The sequence below is a fragment of the Mesoplodon densirostris genome, chromosome 8 (genome assembly GCF_025265405.1).
Source record: "Mesoplodon densirostris isolate mMesDen1 chromosome 8, mMesDen1 primary haplotype, whole genome shotgun sequence".
Classification (NCBI taxonomy): Eukaryota; Metazoa; Chordata; class Mammalia; order Artiodactyla; family Ziphiidae; genus Mesoplodon; species Mesoplodon densirostris.
In genome coordinates, this window is record NC_082668.1 from 79,444,081 (window position 1) to 79,464,909 (window position 20,829).

General features: G+C 36.8%; 1 protein-coding gene across 1 annotated transcript in view; it reads right to left on the bottom strand.

Moving 5' to 3' along the window:
• PLA2R1 (phospholipase A2 receptor 1) overlaps window positions 1-20,829 on the bottom strand; it is a 121,267-nt gene that overhangs the window by 18,219 nt on the left and 82,219 nt on the right. The window contains exons 18-21 of the mRNA XM_060107317.1: window positions 18,025-18,089; window positions 10,022-10,125; window positions 8,338-8,477; window positions 479-596 (exon numbers count right to left, since the gene is read on the bottom strand). Coding sequence (XP_059963300.1) covers window positions 479-596; window positions 8,338-8,477; window positions 10,022-10,125; window positions 18,025-18,089 — 427 coding nt within the window. The remainder of the gene's footprint in view (window positions 1-478; window positions 597-8,337; window positions 8,478-10,021; window positions 10,126-18,024; window positions 18,090-20,829) is intronic.

The following is a 20,829-nucleotide window of genomic DNA, read 5'->3' on the forward strand; positions in this document are numbered from 1 at the left end:
GGATTTCATCATATCATTAGCAAAACAATTTCCAGTGTTCATTCAATGCCTTTCTAAACAAAAGAGGGTTTATCCATTATACTTAACTAAAGTATATGGTTATTGCCTAAATAGCAAATGAAAGTGTATAGGTAACTCTAAAGGGATCTAAAAAATTATACCATGCAATTATAACAGACTATACCTCAGACTATTTTAGCCATTTTGAAATGCCGATCATAAATATATCCTTATTCTTTCCACTACGCCTCATGAGACAAAAGGCTTCAAAAAATCAGCAGTTTGTAAACAATGGAGTGTACTAACTTTTACAGATGTCATGATATAAACCTTATAGGTCAAACTGAAAACTTACGTGTCACCAGCAATATAATACTTAAAATGTTGATTTGGAAATGTTAGTATTTTGGAGGAATATTTTAACAGACGCTTGAGTAAAAATGGTGATTTTTGCCTGATTGAACATTGAGTACTCTACCTTGTTCCACCTCATTTTCAATGGCGACAAGTGTCCCCCCTTCTTCAACACAAAAATCTTGAGCAGATGTCCAGTTCTTCCAATCGCTTGGGTCCTTGGGGATTTTCATCAAAAGGCACTATAAAAATGTCCAAAAAAGCATTCATTTTCATATTTTTCTAAATGAATTAAAAGTTTCCTAAAGATACTGAGGGCCAGCTTTGAAATTTTTTATAATTTTCTTGCACAGAAATGACTCTTTTTTCTTTTTTTTTTCCCCCAGCTGCTCCAAAGGTGTGAAAGAAAAACGAAGAGGACCAGCTTTCAGGGTGAGTCAGTGCCTTTTGTGCATTTGCATCAGGCCGGAACAGAGGCAAGGATGTGTTTTGTCATGCAGGATGTCAGAACGATGTCTTCAGCTCAATGAAAAATAGCATTCCTTCTAAAAAGGAGCCAGCCTGACTGCAGAGTTTACAGTGGAGGATTTAATCTTTAAAATATTTCTTTTGGTGGCAGTTAATAGATTTGTTCAATTTTATTTACAAATACACTTCCTCACTTTAAGTGAGAGAGGAATATTGAGGAATCAAACCACATCAGGTATTTAAATTCACTAAATACTTGGAGTCAGCCATGTGGTCCAAAAGTCAAGGAGGAAGAGCCAGAAAAGAAAAAAATGAGCCCAGTGGGAAGAAAAGCAAGGGAGGACCAAGGAAACCTAGGAAGGAGAAACAAAGGGGAGGGGTGCCAACAATGTCAAGAGGAACACAAAAAAGAAGGCTGTGGGATTTGGCAGTGAGAGTTGATTTTCACTCAAGAGAGAATCATGTCTATGGCGTGGCAGGGGTTACTCATTATGGGATGAGAAATATGGAATGGTAACTGCTAGGCAGATCAGGCAAGTTGAAGAAAATCACCCCCTCACCAAGTTCAGTGAAATTTAACCGTGTTAGTTGGGCTATATGGAGTCAGGGGAGAGGGAAAGATAGAAGAGAAAGGCTGTAACCGATCAGGCAAAGTTCCAGAGAAGTCAGGAGAGACTTTATGCCAAAAATATTCCATGTGGATTATTCTCTCATTAATGAACATAGCCAACCCTGGTCATTGATAGGTCTGATCTTGAGATCTGCCACTGAGAGAATCCCAGCTACAAGATTATTCTAGGCTAATGTGGCAACCTCCATGCCACGTGAGAGCGCATCCTTCTGCATCCTTCTTTAATTTCTAAGTTTATCAGTCCCCCATCCTTTCCCTACTGTCATAGACTCCTTACAAAGCAGAGGGACTAAGTGTTACTCCTCTTTGAACAGCAAAACAAACAACGTCCTCAGTAAATATTTATGCAACAAAGTAAAAGCCAATAGACCCTGAAATGATTGTCAAATGACATTCTCAGGATTCTAGATTTAGTCCAGTGGTTCTCAAACAAGGCCATTTTGCTGCTCAGGTGATATCTTCATAATGTCTAGAGACATTTTGGTTGTCACAGTTCAAGGGGGGAGGGGGTGATGACTGCTATTGTCAGTTAGTGAGTTGAGACCAGGGATGCTGCTAAACATTCTATAATGCACCGGTCAGTCCCTCACAACACGGAATTGTCCAGCCCCTAATGTCAATACTGCTCAGGTAATTCTTTTCAGAACCCAATTCCGAACATGCCACCCTTCAGGGATTTTCCACTGTTCTTAGGATAAAAACCAGAAACTCTGATCTAGCCTGAATTTGAGTTGCCAACTAAGAAAGGAAGTACATTTTCTCTTCTTCTGATCCCCTTTACCTTATTTGCTTCACAAAGAAATGGAATTGGCTTTAAAGGGTTTTAGTTTTATAACAACTATCCTTTTATCAATTTCCTTTCATTCTGCCTCTTTCCTCTAATTACAAATTCCAAAGAGTGGCACATACTAATTATTAGGAAGTCTTATCATTTAATGCAAATTCACCTGTGTTCAGATAGTTGCACTAATGAACCATTCATAAATACCAATGAACCTCACTGTTTCATTTAGCTCAATAAATCTCTCCAGAAAACACACACACACATACCCCCGCTTCCCACCCAGCCCCCCTCACACACACCCTGTTTGCCTCAGCCAGGATTTACCAGCTTGAGTATGGGAGTGTAGACCCCCATTGCCACAACTTCATTGTTTCTAAAAATATAACATGTTTAATAACACACTTTGAAATTGTGTCAGTAATTAAAGCAAAGTAGCAAGATGGAGTATAACACCCTTAATTTTAAATTGTTTATTTACTTACTGATTTGTAAAATGTGATCAAGTTTAATGCATCTCTGATTATTACTGTGAATTAAGGATACCTTACTGTATTCCAAACGAGTTTTGAATATAAAACTCTTATCTCAAAGTCATTTCCAGTTCAATACTTGAAAATGGAATTCATGATCTTCCTCCCAAATCTGGTCCTTTTTCAGTGTTCTTACTGACATTGAATGGCATAGTCAGTCATGCATTTACCTAAATCTGAAACCTGAGCGTCTTCTCACCCTTCAGTTACCTTCATCACCCCTTCGGTCCTACCATTTGGACATCTCATTTCTGAGACCTTCACCACTCTCCCTATTCCCACCACCCCACAGTCTCTGCCACCATCATCTTAGCCCAAAGGACTTATCTCTTGCTTGGACTATTGCAATATCTTTCTAACTGCTCTTACTTTCCTCAACCTCGCCTTCCTCCAATCTATCTTTGGTACTGAAGCCTGAATGATTCTTTTCAAAACTCAATCCCGATGATCATGTCCCTCTTTAGTTAAAACCCTTCAGGGTTTCCTATTGCTCTTAGGATAAAAACCAGAAACTCTAACACAATAATCGCCCTTGCCTACTTCTTTTGTCTCACTTTCTACATTCTAGTTCTCTAAGCTTCTTTTACTTTCTTCAATATGTCACATTCCTTCTCACCACAGGTCCTTAGTACATGTAGTTTCCCCTACTTTTAATGCTTCCTGTCCTTCTGACCACCTCAGTCAGGTCCTCCTGTTATATACTTTTATCGAACTGTGTAACTCTCCATCGCTTGTGTCACAGTTGTAATTTAGAGTTATTTTCCTGATTGATTTGCTAATGTTTTCTCCCCCTCTAGTCTGTAAACTCCCAAAGAGAAGGGATTATATTTGTTTTCCTCACCACTGAGTCGCCAATATCCAGCATAGTTAAATGCAATGAATGAATAAAGTGCTAAGAATTTGAATAATTTAAAAGAGGAGAGAGTGTTTTTTTTTTAAAGGAAAACTATGTCGTGCATGAAACCAAATATTGGCTAATCCAAAATTAGATGGTGCAAAGCAGCCATCAGCACTAAATCCAGGTCCCTGAATAAAAATGTATAAGTAGAAGCACAAGAGTTAATCTAATATACACACAGAATTTCTTCCTCTTACATACAACTCTGCTGTGACAAGTATCTTAGATGACTCACTCTTCCTGGGGTAATCCCTGGTCAAGCCTCTTTTACATCATCAAACATGGGGAAAATAATTTAAGAGAAATGAGAAAAGACACTTAACTTCTGGTATCCCAGTTTTGAAACTCTTAAAGGTTAAGAGTCAACCAAGTGGGATTTTTTTCTTAGAAATAACCAATGAAAATGTGTCCTAGGAAGTTGACAAACAAGAAACAAAGTTTAGTGGAACATAATACATTGACGCTTATTCATAATTCTGAAGTGAGTAATGTCTGTCGTTGCTATCTCCCAGTTTTCCTTCTGTAGCTTTTTTTGTTAGTCAGAACTATGCCCACTGGGCTTTCCACTCCTCTCAACTATGAACCCTCCTATTCCCACCTTTTCTAATGATCTGATAAACCCACTTATCCCAAAGTGTAGGTGACAGATGAGGCCATCTCAGAAATATTTCCCTTAAAAAATGTAATGGAAAGTGTTAAGGCAAAGGAATGAGACTCCAGTGGTGGGATTTTAGCCATTAATTTGCAGGGGAGAGCACTGTGGGTGGGGAGACACACTTGGGGACCCTGAAATCTCACTCTGTAAAAGGTCACCCTCTCATGAAGCCTGCTGTGACCCTATCCTTAGTAATCAAATCCTCTGAATGATTAGAAGATTAAGTTGTGTAACTGTTGCATTGCTGGGCAATTATTGGCTGCACATTAGAATAACCGAGGGAGCTCTTAAAAAATACTGATGCCTGGATCCCATGCAGATCAATTAAATCAGAATCTTTAGGATGTCACCTGCACCTTGATATTTTTAGAAAGTTCACCTGGTGATTCTAAATACTTGATCAGGGCTGTGAACCACTAATCTAGCTAGTAGTTATCAATAAAAATTAAAAATACCCTCTGAGCTACATGAAGGTGTTTTAATCCTGCTCCATAGTTAGCCTCAGAAAGCCCTTCTCCTCTCATGTGTGTGTCTGTGCTTTACTCATGCCCCTTCTTATTCTTTCAAAGGAAGCATTCACTTGCTCTTTTGCCCTGGGTCTGCTGCACCATCACCATTACCATACCCATATGTGTACATACTCCCCATGTTTACACAGGAGGAAACATGGAATAGAGCTAAGCTGTGTAGATAAGAAAGTTTAAGGAAAGGACAATGGCCAAGGGTAAACCAAAAACAACCATTGTAAGTTTCTAAGAATTATTTCTCTAATGCCAAGGGTATGACTTGTCATGAATTTCCTTAAAATATTCTTTTTTATACATGGGATGTACTTGTTTTAATAGTTGTGAAAAACTATCAGGTACAAGAATTAACTAAAAATGAATCAAAACCTAAATATAAGAGCTAAAACCATAAAGCTCTTAGAAGAAAACATGAGGTAAATATTTGTGAACTTGGATTTAGCAACATATTCTTAGATATGGCACCCAAAGCATGAGCAACAGAAGAAAAATTAGAGAAATTGAACTTCATTAATATTAAAAACTTCTATACATCAAAGGACATTATCAATAAAGTAAAAAGACAACCTGAAGAATGAGAGAAAATACCTACAAAACATATATCTGATAAGGGTTTTATATCTGGATTATATAAAGAACTCCTACAACTCAATAACAAAAAGACAAATAACCCAAATAAAAAAAGTGGGCAAAGGAGTCAAATAGACATTTTTCCAAAGACAATATACAAATGGTCAGTAAGCACATGAGAAGATGCTCAACATCATTAGTCATTAGGGAAATGCAAATCAAAACCAAATCTCGTGAGATAACACTAGACTCTAGTGTTGGCAGTAATCAAAAAGACAGGTGACAAGTGTTGTCAAAAAGAATAATAAAACAACTGTTGTCAAGGATGAGGAAAAATTGCTAGCATACACTGTTGGCAGGATTGTAAAATGGTTCAGCCACTGTGGAAAACAGTTTGCTCGTTCTTCAAAAAGTTAAACATAGAATTAGCATATGATATAGCAATTCCACTCCTAGGTATATACCCCAAAGAAGTGAAAGCAGAGACTCCAACAGATACTTGTATGCCAATATTCATAGCCGATTTATTCACAATAGCTAAAAAGTGGAAATAACCAAAGTCCATCAACAGATGAATGGATAAACAAAATGTGGCATGGAATATTATTCAGTCATAAAAAGGAATGAAGTTCTGATACATGCTATATCATGGGTAAACTTTGAAAACATTATGCTAAGTGAAATAAGCCAGCCACAAAAGGAAAATATTGTATGAGTTCATTTATATTAATTATCTAGAATAGGCAAATTCATAGAGATGGAAAACAGATTAGAGCTTACTGTGGGCTAGAGAGGATGGGGAATAGAGAGCTATTGCTTAACCAATTACAGAGTTTCTGTCTGGGATGATGATAAGTTTTGGAAATAGAAGTGATTGTTGAATAACATTGTGAATGTAATTAATGCCACTGAATTGTACACTTGTAAATGGTTTAAATGACATATTTTATGTTATACATATTTTACCACAATAAAAAGCTAATTGTCAAAGGTGTTAATAAAAACCTTAGTTATACTCAAGTTCTATTGAATATTTGCTATGTTTGTCATATTGAAATGTATAAATAATTTACAACTGGTAGAAAGAGTTTATGGTTTGAGAAAATAAGAAGCAGACTGAAGGTATCAACTATTAAAAATAATGTCTCAATACTATATAACATTTTAGAGAATGACTATATTATTTTAGAAAATATTTCACAGTGCCCCCGGACTGATTGTGTCATAGGGCTAAGGTGATTGGTAATTCTTAAGTTCTTATGTGAAGTGGCAGCTGTAGGAAAGGGACAAGACTCAGGGTCAAAAAACTTAAGGTTGATTCTCAGCCTGACACTTATTCGCTGTAAGTTTCAGAAAAACCACACAATTTTATTAGACTCAGTCTTCTCATAGGTAAGATGGGATAACAATTCTGTGTATTTTAAAAATTCAATAAAACAAGAAATATATATATATATTCATTATATATATATATATTCATTATATATATATTTATATATTCATTATATATATATGAAATTGCCAGCAGAAACAGTTAGCTACATGGTAGAAGAAACCCAAACGTCCATCAATGGATAAATGGAAAAACAAAATGTGTTATGTACATATAATGGAATATTATTCAGTCTTAAAAAGGAAGAAAATTCTGACACATGCTACAACATGGGTGAGCCTGGAGGACACTGTGCTAAGTGAAATAAGCCAGTTACAAAAGGACAAGTACTGCATGATTCCACTTACATGCGGTGTCTGAAATAGTCAAATTAATAGAGACAAAGTAGAATAGTGGTTGCCAGGGGCTGTGGGGAGGGAGAATGAGGGGTTGTTGTTTAATGGGTTTAGAGTTTCAGTTTTACAAGATGAAAAATGTTTGCAGAGTCATTGCACGGTAGTGTGATTATACTTAACACTACTGCACTATACATTTAAAAATGGTCAAGATGGTAAATTCTATATTATGTGAATATTACCACAATTAAAAATATCAGTGCCAAATATGTAGTGGGTGCTCAATAAATGTGTATTAAGTCCAAATGGCCCCATTTCACAAATTAACAGTGAGAGGAAGATCACAAGGGAGGCAATGCCCTACCAATGTAACTAAACACATAGACTGAAAATTGTCCATGATGGAGGAGCAATTTCATGCTAGCATATGAAATTATGACACAGTTTGAGTTTTTAATTATCAAAGAGTTAAACGTTTATAATTTGAGATCCATTTTAATTACTTCCACCTAAGGCTTATAAAGTTATTTTATTTTAAAACATAAGGAGTGGATGGGAAGTCTCAGCCGTAATTAGAGACAGTATCAGAAATAATAAATCTAGTTTACATTATCCCCACTGGCCATTTAGAAAAAAATCCAATTCTGCATGGAAGTGCCGGCTATATGAGGCTCAAGACAAAGTTGATGGAGCTACGTTATTAGTCAGGCAATTGACAAGGCGGATAGAGCTCTATGAGGGCTCCAGGCAGGAAAGACACAAAAGAAGAAGACACAGTCTGGGCCCTCTGGAGCTGATAGCTCATTTGGGAACAGGGCCTAGATACACATGCCCCCCCCACACACATGCCCACACACACACACATGCCCACACACACGCCCACACACATGTGCACGCTCCCACATCCCACCTAATGAAACAGTCATACAGCACAATGAATGACAATGTCAGTAGCAAAAACTGAGTACACAATATGAAGGGTGGTGTCAAGGTTGTTATTGACAAAACCTTTTAATTTCAAGAGATCTGTCCCTAAATAGAAAACTTCTCAAATCTCTTGAAAATTGTGACAAAAAAATTCCAGGTCCAATGGACAACTCATAGTTTTTCAAAGCCACACCTGCTTTTTGATTACTTTCTAAAATTAAAACCTACAAAAGAGAAAACAAAGGCAACTTTTTGAAAACAAGTTTACCTTATAGTCAAAATATAACCATCCTTTGGGACATGTTCCATGTTTTTTTGGTGTATCTTTCTCTTTCTCTATGATCCAAAACTTTTTTCGCTTACAAATGCTAGGCATAGAAACTGAACACTCTTCACTAGCCCAGAGTCCTGGAAGAGAAAATGGTTAGAAATGACCAGAAACAATGGTGACTCTGTAGGCATTCTCTATTGGTCACTGTTTTTTTTATGACTGCTGTGGTTTACCAGACTTTGTTAAATCTAGAAATTGAACTAAATTTAACTACTAATCATAGAGTTCTCTAGTGACAAGAGCTAACTGGGCAAGGTGCCAAATCAGTAATTCTAATTTAAGAACGTAGAAAGTTTGCAAATGCAAAAGAAAAAAAAATCTAAACAAATACTGCGATTGCAATCACAAAACTGATGAAAGTTTTAAGAATATTTGACTTGGTTAGCCAAAGAATACTTTGTAGAGTAATATTTTTGACTTAAAGTATTCAACCTCAAGATAAAAAAATTCTAAAACAATAGATGATCATTTCTACTTTATAATTATTAAAAATATAATAATTAAAAAAAATAACTCAGGAACTTCTAAGGAAGAAGCACTTCTGAACCCTGACCCTTAAACAAAACACACACACTTAGAGACATGCCCTCAGGAATATATCCCAAAGTCCTCAGTCTCTTGGAAAATGTTCTTTTAGTTAGAAGAGCTATATTTTCAGAGTAAAGGTTATAGAATGCATTTCATTAGCATTCAAGTTACAAATTCCAGAATAGGGCAAGGATGCATGTAAATTGCAAGGGCAGATTCAGTTTTCTAGTGTGAGGGGTATAAGCCAAAAAGATATTGGCATTCTGAAGGAGGGGCCAGAATGCTATTTTCAATGCCGATTAGCTGCTATTCTTCCAGAATCACAAATAGCCTTTCTGTAGGCTGTTGTGACACCTGCTGGCAAAAGCGAGCTGATTAACAACATGGTTTTTCCTCTCTTAACTTTCTCTGCAGCTGCCCTTACATCAGAGATTGCTTTCCATGTTTATCCCTCTCCTGACTTGGGAGAATCTGTTAGAGTCAGGGACATCATTACCTTTTATTGGATAGAAACAGTGGGATGGATATGAGTGGACAATCAACCCCAATAACACTGTATTGATGAATAGAATTAAAAAACCCATCTGAAATGTGCATGTACTTCTAAATCCAACTGGCAAAGAGTTGGTGTTCTAAGGCAGGCAGCAATTAATGCCTGGTGTTAAAATAAGAACACTGAATTCAATGAAAATTTTTCTTAAATGGGAAAATGAAAGTAAATTTCAGAAGTTAAAGTTCTGACCAATTATAAACTGGATACTACAAAGAGATTTTTAAAAATGGGCCCATGTTGAAATTTCATAGTTTGTCAGGCAATTTTTAACCCATTTCAGTGGACCCATTTTTGGTAGTTTTGGTTCAAGAGGAAGGACTTATCTGGCTGTAAATTATTTTCAAGAACGTGAGTGCATGGAATAAACTGTAGGAATGGTCATCCTTAAGACTTAAGACTTACAAAATTAAACACACTCAGTTGAAAAGCAAAATAACCAAACAAAACCTTCTCACTGAACTAATGCAATGAAAAGGAGACTTCAAGTCTTCTGAAAATTATGTTTGTATTATAAACCCAAAAGTGGATGAACAAAATAACCTGTTATGGATGAAATGAAGCCACATCTCTGGCTCTGATTAATCATGTATTCTTCTTTTCCTTTGTCCCAGTTCTGGTATATTACTGGTGATCCATCTCTCCAGCTGCAGAAAAATTAAAAAATTAAAGGTCTTCTCTCATTGTGCACGCTCAATCTCCAACACCATTTTTGGAGTTCTGGGATATGGACTGAAGGCATAATATTTCATTAAATTTAAAAAAATTCATGTCTGTGGTTAGGGAAATGAAAATTTATAAGTTAAAGATAATGTTTGAAGGCTATTCAACAATTTTTTAAAATTTAATTTAATTTTATTTTTATACAGCAGGTTCTTATTAGTCATGCATTTTATACACATCAGTGTATGCATGTCAATCCCAATCTCCCAATTCATCACACCACCACCACCACCACCTCTGCCATTTTCCCCCCTTGGTGTCCATATGTTTGTTTTCTACACCTGTGTCTTTATTTCTGTCCTGGAAACTGGTTCACCTGTACCATTTTTTAGGTTCCACATGTATGTGTTAATATACGATATTTGTTTTTCTCTTTCTGACTTACGTCACTCTGTATGACAGTCTCTAGATGCATCCACGTCTCTACAAATGACCCAATTTCATTCCTTTCTATGGCTGAGTAATATTCTATTGTATATATGTACCACATCTTTATCCATTTGTCTGTCGATGGGCATTTAGGTTGCTTCCATGACCTGGCTATTGTCAATAGTGCTGCAATGAACATTGGGGTGAATGTGTCTTTTTGAATTATGGCTTTCTCAGGGTATATGCCCAGTAGTGGGATTGCTGGGTCATATGGTAATTCTATTTTTAGTTTTTTAAGGAACCTCCATACTGTTCTCCATAGTGGCTGTATCAATTTACATTCCCACCAACAGTGCAAGAGGGTTCTCTTTTCTCCACACCCTCTCCAGAACTTGTTGTTTGTAGATTTTCTGATGATGCCCATTCTAACTGGTGTGAGGTGATACCTCATTGTAGTTTTGATTTGCATTTCTCTAATAATTAGTGACGTTGAGCAGCTTTTCATGTACTTCTTGGCCACCTGTATGTCTTCTTTGGAGAAATGTCTATTTAGGTCTTCTGCCCATTTTTGGATTGGGTTATGTGTTTTTTTAATATTGAGCTGCATGAGCTGTTTATATATTTTGGAGATTAATCCTTTTTCCATTGATTTGTTAGCAAATATATTTGCCCATTCTGAGGATTGTCTTTTCATCTTGTTTATGGTTTCCTTTGCTGTGCAAAAGCTTTGAAGTTTCATTAGGTCCCATTTGTTTATTTATTTTTTTATTTCCATTACTCTAGGAGGTGGATCAAAAAAGATCTTGCTGTGATTTATGTCAAAAAGTGTTCTTCCTATGTTTCCTTCTAAGAGTTTTATAGTGTCCGGTCTTACATTTAGGTCTCGAATCCATTCTGAGTTTATTTTTGTGTATGGTGTTAAGGAGTGTTCTAATTTCATTCTTTTACATGTAGCTGTCCAGTTTTCCCAGCACCACTTATTGAAGAGACTGCCTTTTCTCCATTGTATATCCTTGCCTCCTTTGTCATAGATTAGTTGACCATAGGTGCGTGGGTTTATCTCTGGGCTTTCTATCCTGTTCCATTGATCTATATTTCTGTTTTTGTGCCAGTACCATATTGTCTTTTTTTTAAATTAGTTTCTGCTTTATAACAAAGTGAATCAGTCATACATACACATCTGTTCCCATATCCCTTCCCTCTCGCGTCGCCCTCCTTCCCACCCTCCCTATCCCACCCCTCCAGGCGGTCACAAAGCACCGAGCTGATCTCCCTGTGCTATGCGGCTGCTTCCCACTAGCTATCTACCTTACCTTTGGTAGTGTATCTATGTCCATGCCTCTCTTTTGCTTTGTCACAGCTTACCCTTCCACCTCCCCATATCCTCAAGTCCATTCTCAAGTAGGTCTGTGTCTTTATTCTTGTTTTACCCCTAGGTTCTTCATGACATTTTTTTTTTCTTAAATTCCATATATATGTGTTAGCATACAGTATTTGTCTTTCTCTTTCTGACTTACTTCACTCTGTATGACAGACTCTAGGTCTATCCACCTCATTACAAATAGCTCAATTTCATTTCTTTTTATGGCTGAGTAATATTCCATTGTATATATGTGTCACATCTTCTTTATCCATTCATCCGATAATGGACACTTAGGTTGTTTCCATGTCCGGGCTATTGTGAATAGAGCTGCAATGAACATTTTGGTACATGTCTCTTTTTGAATTATGGTTTTCTCAGGGTATGTGCCTAGTAGTGGGATTGCTGGGTCATATGGTAGTTCTACTTGTAGTTTTTAAAGGAATCCCCTTACTGTTCTCCATAGAGGCTGTACCAATTCACATTCCCACCAGCAGTGCAAGAGTGTTCCCTTTTCTCCACACCCTCTCCAGCATTTATTGTTTCTAGATTTTTTGATGATGGCCATTCTGACTGGTGTGAGATGATATCTCATTGTAGTTTTGATTTGCATTTCTCTAATGATTAATGATGTTGAGCATTCTTTCATGTGTTTGTTGGCAGTCTGTATGTCTTCTTTGGAGAAATGTTTATTTAGGTCTTCTACCCATTTTTGGATTGGGTTTTTTGTTTTTTTGTTATTGAGCTGCATGAGCTGCTTATAAATTTTGGAGATGAATCCTTTGTCAGTTGCTTCATTTGCAAATGTTTTCTCCCATTCTGAGGGTTGTCTTTTGGTCTTGTTTATGGTTTCCTTTGCTGTGCAAAAGCTTTTAAGTTTCATTAGGTCCCATTTGTTTATTTTTGTTTTTATTTCCATTTCTCTAGGAGGTGGGTCAAAAAGGATCTTGCTGTGATTTATGTCATAGAGTGTTCTGCCTATGTTTTCCTCTAAGAGTTTGATTGTTTCTGGCCTTACATTTAGGTCTTTAATCCATTTTGAGCTTATTTTTGTGTATGGTGTTAGGGAGTGATCTAATCTCATACTTTTGCATATACCTGTCCAGTTTTCCCAGCACCACTTATTGAAGAGGCTGTCCTTTCTCCACTGTACATTCCTGCCTCCTTTATCAAAGATAAGGTGACCATATGTGCATGGGTTTATCTCTGGGCTTTGTATCCTGTTCCATTGATCTATCTTTCTGTTTTTGTGCCAGTACCATACTGTCTTGATTATTGTAGCTTTGTAGTATAGTCTGAAGTCAGGGAGTCTGATTCCTCCAGCTCCGTTTTTTTCCCTCAAGACTGCTTTGGCTATTCGGGGTCCTTTGTGTCTCCATACAAATTTTAAGATTTTTTGTTCTAGTTCTGTAAAAAATGCCATTGGTAATTTGATAGGGATTGCATTGAATCTGTAGATTGCTTTGGGTAGTAGAGTCATTTTCACAATGTTGATTCTTCCAATCCAAGAACATGGTATATCTCTCCATCTATTTGTATCATCTTTAATTTCTTTCATCAGTGTCTTATAGTTTTCTGCATAAAGGTCTTTTGTCTCCCTATGTAGGTTTATTCCTAGGTATTTAATTCTTTTTGTTGCAAGTGTTGAGTGTTTCCTTAATTTCTCTTTCAGATTTTTTGTCATTAGTGTATAGGAATGCAAGAGACTTCTGTGCATTAATTTTGTATCCTGCTACTTTACCAAATTCATTAATTAGCTCTAGTAGTTTTCTGGTGGCATCTTTAGGATTCTCTATGTATAGTATCATGTCATCTGCAAACAGTGACAGTTTTACTTCTCTTTTCCCATTTGTATTCCTTTTATTTCTTTTTCTTCTCTGAGTGCTATGGCTAGGACTTCCAAAACTGTGTTGAATAATAGTGGTGAGAGTGGACATCCTTGTCTCGTTCCTGATCTTAGAGGAAATGCTTTGAGTTTTTCACCATTGAGAATGATGTTTGCTGTGGGTTTGTCATATATGGCCTTTATTATGTTGAAGTAGGTTCCCTCTGTGCCCACTTCTTGGAGAGTTTTTATCATAAATTGGTGTTGAATTTTGTCAAAAGCTTTTTCTGCATCTATTGAGATGATCACATGGTTTTTATTCTTCAGTTTGTTAATATGGTGTATCACATTGATTGATTTGCATATATTGAGGAACCCTTGCATCTCTGGGATAAATCCCACTTGAACATAGTGTATGATCCTTTTCATGTGTTGTGGGATTCTGTTTGCTAGTATTTTATTGAGGATTTTTTGCATCTATATTCATTAGTGATACTGGTCTGTAATTTTCTTTTATTGTAGTATCTTTGTCTGGTTTTGGTAGCAGGGTGATGGTGGCCTCATAGAATGAGTTTGGGAGTTTTCCTTCCTGTGCCATTTTTTGGAAGAGTTTGAGAAGGATGGGTGTTAGCTCTTCTCTAAATGTTTAATAGAATTCACCTGTGAAGCCATCTGGTCCTGGACTTTTGTTTGTTGGAAGATTTTTAATCACAGTTTCAATTTCAGTGCTTGTGATTGGTCTGTTCATATTTTCTATTTCTTCCTGGTTCAGTCTTGGAAGGTTATACCTTTCTAAGAATTTGTCCATTTCTTCCAGGTTGTCCATTTTATTGGCATAGAGTTGCTTGTAATAGTCTCTTAGGATGCTTTGTATTTCTGCGGTGTCTGTTCTAACTTCTTTTTCATTTCTAATTTTATTGATTTGAGTCCTCTCACTCTTTTTCTTGATGAGTCTGGCTAATGGTTTATCAATTTTGTTTATCTTCTCAAAGAACCAGCTTCTAGTTTTATTGATCTTTGCTATTGTTTTCTTTGTTTCTATTTCATTTATTTCCTCTCTGATGTTTATGATTTCTTTCCTTCTACCAACTTTCGGGTTTTTTTGTTCTTCTTTCTCTAGTTCCTTAGGTGTAAAGTTAGATAGTTTATTTGAGATTTTTCTTGTTTCTTGAGGTAGGCTTGTATAGCTATATACTTCCCTCTTCGAGCTGCTTTTGCTGCATCCCATAGGTTTTGGATCATCGTGTTTTCATTGTCATTTGTCTCTAGGTGTTTTTTGATTTCCTGTTTGATTTCTTCAGTGATCTCTTGGTTATTTAGTAACGTATTGTTTAGCCTCCATGTGTTTGTGCTTTTTTCATTTTTTTCCCTGTAATTGATCTCTAATCTCATAACATTGTGGTCAGAAAAGATGCTTGATATGATTTCAATTTTCTTAAATTTATTGAGGCTTGATTTGTGACCCAAGATGTGATCTATCCTGGAGAATGTTCTGTATGCACTTGAGAAGAAAGTGTAATCTGCTGGTTTTGGATGGAATGTGCTATAAATATCAATTAAATCTATCTGGTCTCTTGGGTCACTTAAAGCTTGTGTTTCCTTATTAATTTTCTGTTTGGATGATCTGTCCATTGGTGTAATTGAGATGTTAAGGTCCCCCACTATTATTGTGTTACTTTCAATTTCCTCTTTTATTGCTGTTAGCATTTGCCTTATGTATTGAGGTGCTTCTATGTTGGGTGCATATATATTTATAATTGTTATATCTTCTTCCTGGATTGATCCCTTGATCATTATGTAGTGTCCTCCCTTGTCTCTTGTAACATTCTTTATTTTAAAGTCTATTTTATCTGATATGAGTATTGCTATTCCAGTTTTCTTTTGATTTCCATTTGCATGGAATATCTTTTTCCATCCCCTCTCTTTCAGTCTGTATGTGTCCCTAGGTCTGAAGTGGGTCTCTTGTAGACAGCATATATATGGGTCTTGTTTTTGTATCCATTCAGCGAGCTGGTGTCTTTTGGTTGGAGCATTTAATCCATTTTTGTTTAAGGTAATTACTGATATGTATGTTCCTATGACCATTTTCTTAATTGTTTTCGGTTTGTTTTGTAAGTCCTTTTCTTCTCTTGTGTTTCCCACTTAGAGAAGTTCCTTTAGCATTTGTTGTAGGGCTGGTTTGGTGGTGCTGAATTCTCTTAGCTTTGGCTTGTCTGTAAAGCTTTTGATTTCTCCATCAAATCTGAATGAGATCCTTGCTGGGTAGAGTAATCTTGGTTGTAGGTTCTTCCCTTTCATCACTTTAAGTATATCATGCCATTCCCTTCTGGCCTGTAGAGTTTCTGCTGAGAAATCAGCTGTTAACCTTATGGAAGTTCCCTTGTATGTTGTTATTTTTCCCTTGCTGCTTTCAATAATTTTTCTTTGTCTCTAATTTTTGCCAATTTGATTACTATGTGTCTCTCATGTTTCTCCTTGGGTTTTTCCTGTATGGGACTCTCTGCGCTTCCTGGACTTGGGTGGCTATTTCCTTTCCCATGTTAGGGACGTTTTCAACTATAATCTTTTCAAATATTTTCTCGGGTCCTTTCTCTCTCTCTTCTCCTTCTGGGACCCCTAGAATGTGAATGTTGTTCCATTTAATATTGTCCCGGAGGTCTCTTAGGCTGTCTTCATTTCTTTTTTTCTTCTTCTTCTTTTTTTTTTTTTTTTTTGCACAGGTCTCTCACCTTTGCAGCCTCTCTTGCTGCAGAGCACATGCTCCAGACGCGCAGGCTCAGCAGCCATGGCCCACTGGCCCAGCCGCTCCGCGGCATGTGGGATCTTCCCAGACTGGGGCACGAACCCACATCCCCTGCATTGGCAGGCAGATTCCCAACCACTGTGCCACCAGGGAAGCTGTGTCTTCATTTCTTTTCATTCTTTATTCTTTTCCGCAGCAGTGAATTCCACCATTCTGCCTTCCAGGTCACTTATCCATTCTTCTGCCTCAGCTATTCTGCTATTGATTCCTTCTAGTGTAGTTTTCATTTCAATTATTGTATTGTTCATCTCTGTTTGTTCTTTAATTCTTCTAGATCTTTGTTAAACATTTTTTGCATTTTCTCAATCTTTGCCTCCATTCTTTTTCCGAGGTCCTGGATCATCTTCACTATTATTATTCTGAATTCTTTTTCTGGAAGGTTGCCTATCTCCACTTCATTTAGTTGTTTTTCTGGGGTTTTATCTTGTTCCTTCATCTGGTACATAGCCCTCTGCCTTTTCATCTTGTGTATCTTTCTGTGAATGTGGTTTTTGTTCCACAGGCTGCAGGATTGTAGTTCTTCTTGCTTCTGCTGTCTGCCCTCTGGTGGATGAGGCTATCTAAGAGGCTTGTGCAAATTTCCTGTTGGGAGGGACTGGTGGTGGGTAGAGCTGGCTGTTGCTCTGGTGGGCAGAGCTCAGTAAAACTTTAATCTGCTTGTCTGCTGATGGGTGGGGCTCGGTTCCCTCCCTGTTGGTTGTTTGGCCTGAGGTGACCCAACACTGTAGCCTATGTGGCTCTTTGGTGGGGCTAATTGTGGACTCTGAGAGGGTTGATGCCAAGGAGTACTTCCCAGAACTTCTGCTGCCAGTGTCCTTGTCCTCACAGTGAGGCACAGCCACCCCCTACCTCTGCAGGAGACCCTCCAACACTAGCAGGTAGGTCTGGTTCAGTCTCCTATGGGGTCACTGCTCCTTCCCCTGGGTCCCAATGCACACACTACTTTGTGTGTGCCCTCCAAGAGTGAAGTCTCTGTTTCCCCCAGTCCTGTCGGTGTCCTGCAATCAAATCCCGCTAGCCTTCAAAGTCTGATTCTCTAAGAATTCCCCCCGCCCCGTTGCTGGACCCCCATGTTCGGAAGCCTGACCCTTCACTCAGAACCTTCACTCCAGTGGGTGGACTTCTGTAGTATAACTGTTCTCCAGATTGTGAGTCCCCCACCCAGCAGTTATGGGATTTGATTTTATTGTGATTGCGCCCCTCCTACAGTCTCATTGTGGCTTCTCCTTTGTCTTTGGATGTGAGGTTTCTTTTTTTGTGAGTTCCAGTGTTTTCCTGTTGATGATTGTTCAGCAATTTGTTGTGATTCTGGTGGTCTCGAAAGAGGGAGTGAGAGCATATCCTTCTACTGCACCATCTTAAACCAATCTCCTATTCAACAAGTTAATCACTAAGATCTAGTCCAATCATTCTGCAAATAAAAACCTGTTAAACAAAGTTAAATGCAAATTAATCTATGTCCATACCGAAATTCATCATTGGCTCTTTCTTCCCGAAGTCCAATCCACCAGTTTACACCATACTTTGATAGCTATTTAAAAAAGAGAGAGAGAATGTCAGCATTTATCCTACTTTTTTTCCCTTTTCACTATTAAGATTATTGGGGTCACTGTTAATAGCTTTCTATTATTCAGTATTTTACCCAATTATCTAAAGAAGAGTACACTAAGGCCTAGCGTCTTGAGAAGATCTGAAACTTCATTATTCTAAACCACTCCCTCCTCATTATGTAAGAAAATTGGAGTCAAATATTGAAAATTATTTTGGTTTCATACAACATGCCATAACTTTGTTACAATGTTTCCTATATATATTTAAAAGTAAATTCTCTAAGTCTCATAATAGGAATTTAAAAAGTAATATTGTAATGTAAAATAGAATGTGGATTCCTTTTTTGACTAAAAATTTAGTGGTTTATGTGCTCAGTGATTTATAGAAGTTTACCATATATGCCACCTACTTGAAAAATAATTCGAGGCACAAAGACCTCAATAGTAAAAATAATTTGTATTTTAGGCATTAGCCTGATTGGTAAGTTTTTAAACTAAGTATTAGCACCCTCCCCATTCAAATGGAAACTGCGTTATAGGACAAAATAATACGACAGTATTTCCAATGTTTGACAACTAGAAAATTATCCTTTATATATTTTATGAATTTATACCATTATTTATTACATAGATCCCAGTACAATAAACAATAAACTTGAAACACCATAGGCATGCACATGCATATGCACATTAGAGCAGATGTAATACTGGACTTATGACCCAGGAAATTGAAATTCCCTCTTTAACTATAAAAGAACAGGCATTAAGGATTTCTCTAAGGTCTTTAAATCAATATTCTTTATTGTGTGTGTGCTGTGTGTGAAATGTAACTTAATTTTTTATGCTAAAATCCTGTTAATTTGAAGGCATTGTACATTTAAATTTACACTTTCATTTCTTCTGTAAAGACTTGGGAATGCATTTTAAGATATATAAGTATTTTTTCCATGTGAATTTCAGGTCATCATATAACAGAACCTAATAGCTCTCTAACATTCTAATTTATACACAGGTATTTTTACTCCTTAATCAGTGTGGCTGTCTGCCATATCAGCAATTTGAGAATAATGCAAGATGGAGCAGCTATAATTTTTGATCTCTGAGTTGTTGTTTCATGGACGTGTTCTTACATGCTGAATTTAGACTCCTACTGTCAGATTTTGGAATGGGTCCATGGAGACTGGCTTTGAAATCAGTGGAAGAACCACAACAATTTCATTCAATCTAAAGAGGTCTCATGTGCAACAAGAGTAGAAATCATGGCCTGATTGTTCACTGCCCCAATTAAGGACCTCTAAAGAGGAAGTATAACTACTGCATCTTAAGTGGCATATTTATTACTACCTCGATTATAGCACGGTAATCCTCCATAGGGCACATCACAACCTGTTGTGATATGGAACAGAAATTCATAGGACAAGATAGAAGGCACCCAAAGTGAAAAATCCAATGTGAAAAATAGATGTTGTAAATTTCAGTTTAGGTATGAAACTGCAACAATAGAAGACATTAGTATTCTTTTGTATAAAAAATGTGATACAACCATGTACCTCATAGTATCAATTGTGTTTTGTTACAGAAAAGCAGTCATTCTAGATAGCATCATATGGAAGAACACACCAAAAAGAAATAACCCACAGCAATAGCCAATATATTAATCTACTAAACAGTATAAGGAAGAACAACCTGTCATCTCTTAAAATGTTTCCATAAAAATAGCAAAACCAAGTTATTTTAAGGATTTAAAACACCAGATTTTTGAGGATGACTAATAGATTTGATATATTTTTGTTAGAAATATTTTGAAATAAAATTTTAAAAGTAAGAGTAAATTGCAATTTTGAAATGCAAATATTGTACAACACAGCATAAAAATGTTAGTTCATGTCAAACAACACCTAAAGTGCTCATTTTTTTAAACTTTTTTGGCATTAATCTGACCAACAAGATGGCTCAAAAAACTAATACTCAAAAATTCCCTCGCATCATGCCTTGTGGTCTTCTGTTAGTCAAAGAGGAAATTCTGACTCATCACTTTTCCAAGATGGAAATATTCTGTTAAAAAAATTCTGCTTCAGATTTTAAAAAATGCATCCAGCTTTCTTTTTCAATAATTAGTTCTTCTACTCCCCAACTGAATGTTATGTTTGTCTTTCACATTTCTGAGTTGCTACTCTTCTTAGAGGAGCTATACAATACATATGTAACTTTAAAAATATTTAATTATTTAATTCTTATTCTTCCTGCAATTATAGGATGGTCATGCCACAAGAATGAGTGGTATGACCTCTACATGTTTAGTTCCTCATCCAGAACTTCTGGACTGACTCATTCCAGCAAGACGTTCTTAGATATGGGATTTCTTGGTTAAGAAATGTAAATGGTCACCGTAAATACCACCGCTACCACCAACAAAAATTGCCTAACTACTATAAACTAAGCAGGAGGAAGAACTGCTATAGAAATGTACAGCATTCTTTTTTCTAAATTGATACCCTTCCCATTTGGCTTTCTTGCTCCATTCTTGGTCTGCACATTCCCTATGATGATTTTCTTCTGTGGCACAGTGCAGTGTTAGATCAGTCAGCCACTCACCCATAATACTGACAGGGCATTCTTTATTAATATGGTCATAGGTTTGGTAATAATTTTGCCATATAAGATACTACATGGTTTGAGATCACTAGATCTAGTCCTCAACTAGATCATGGCACTGGCTAT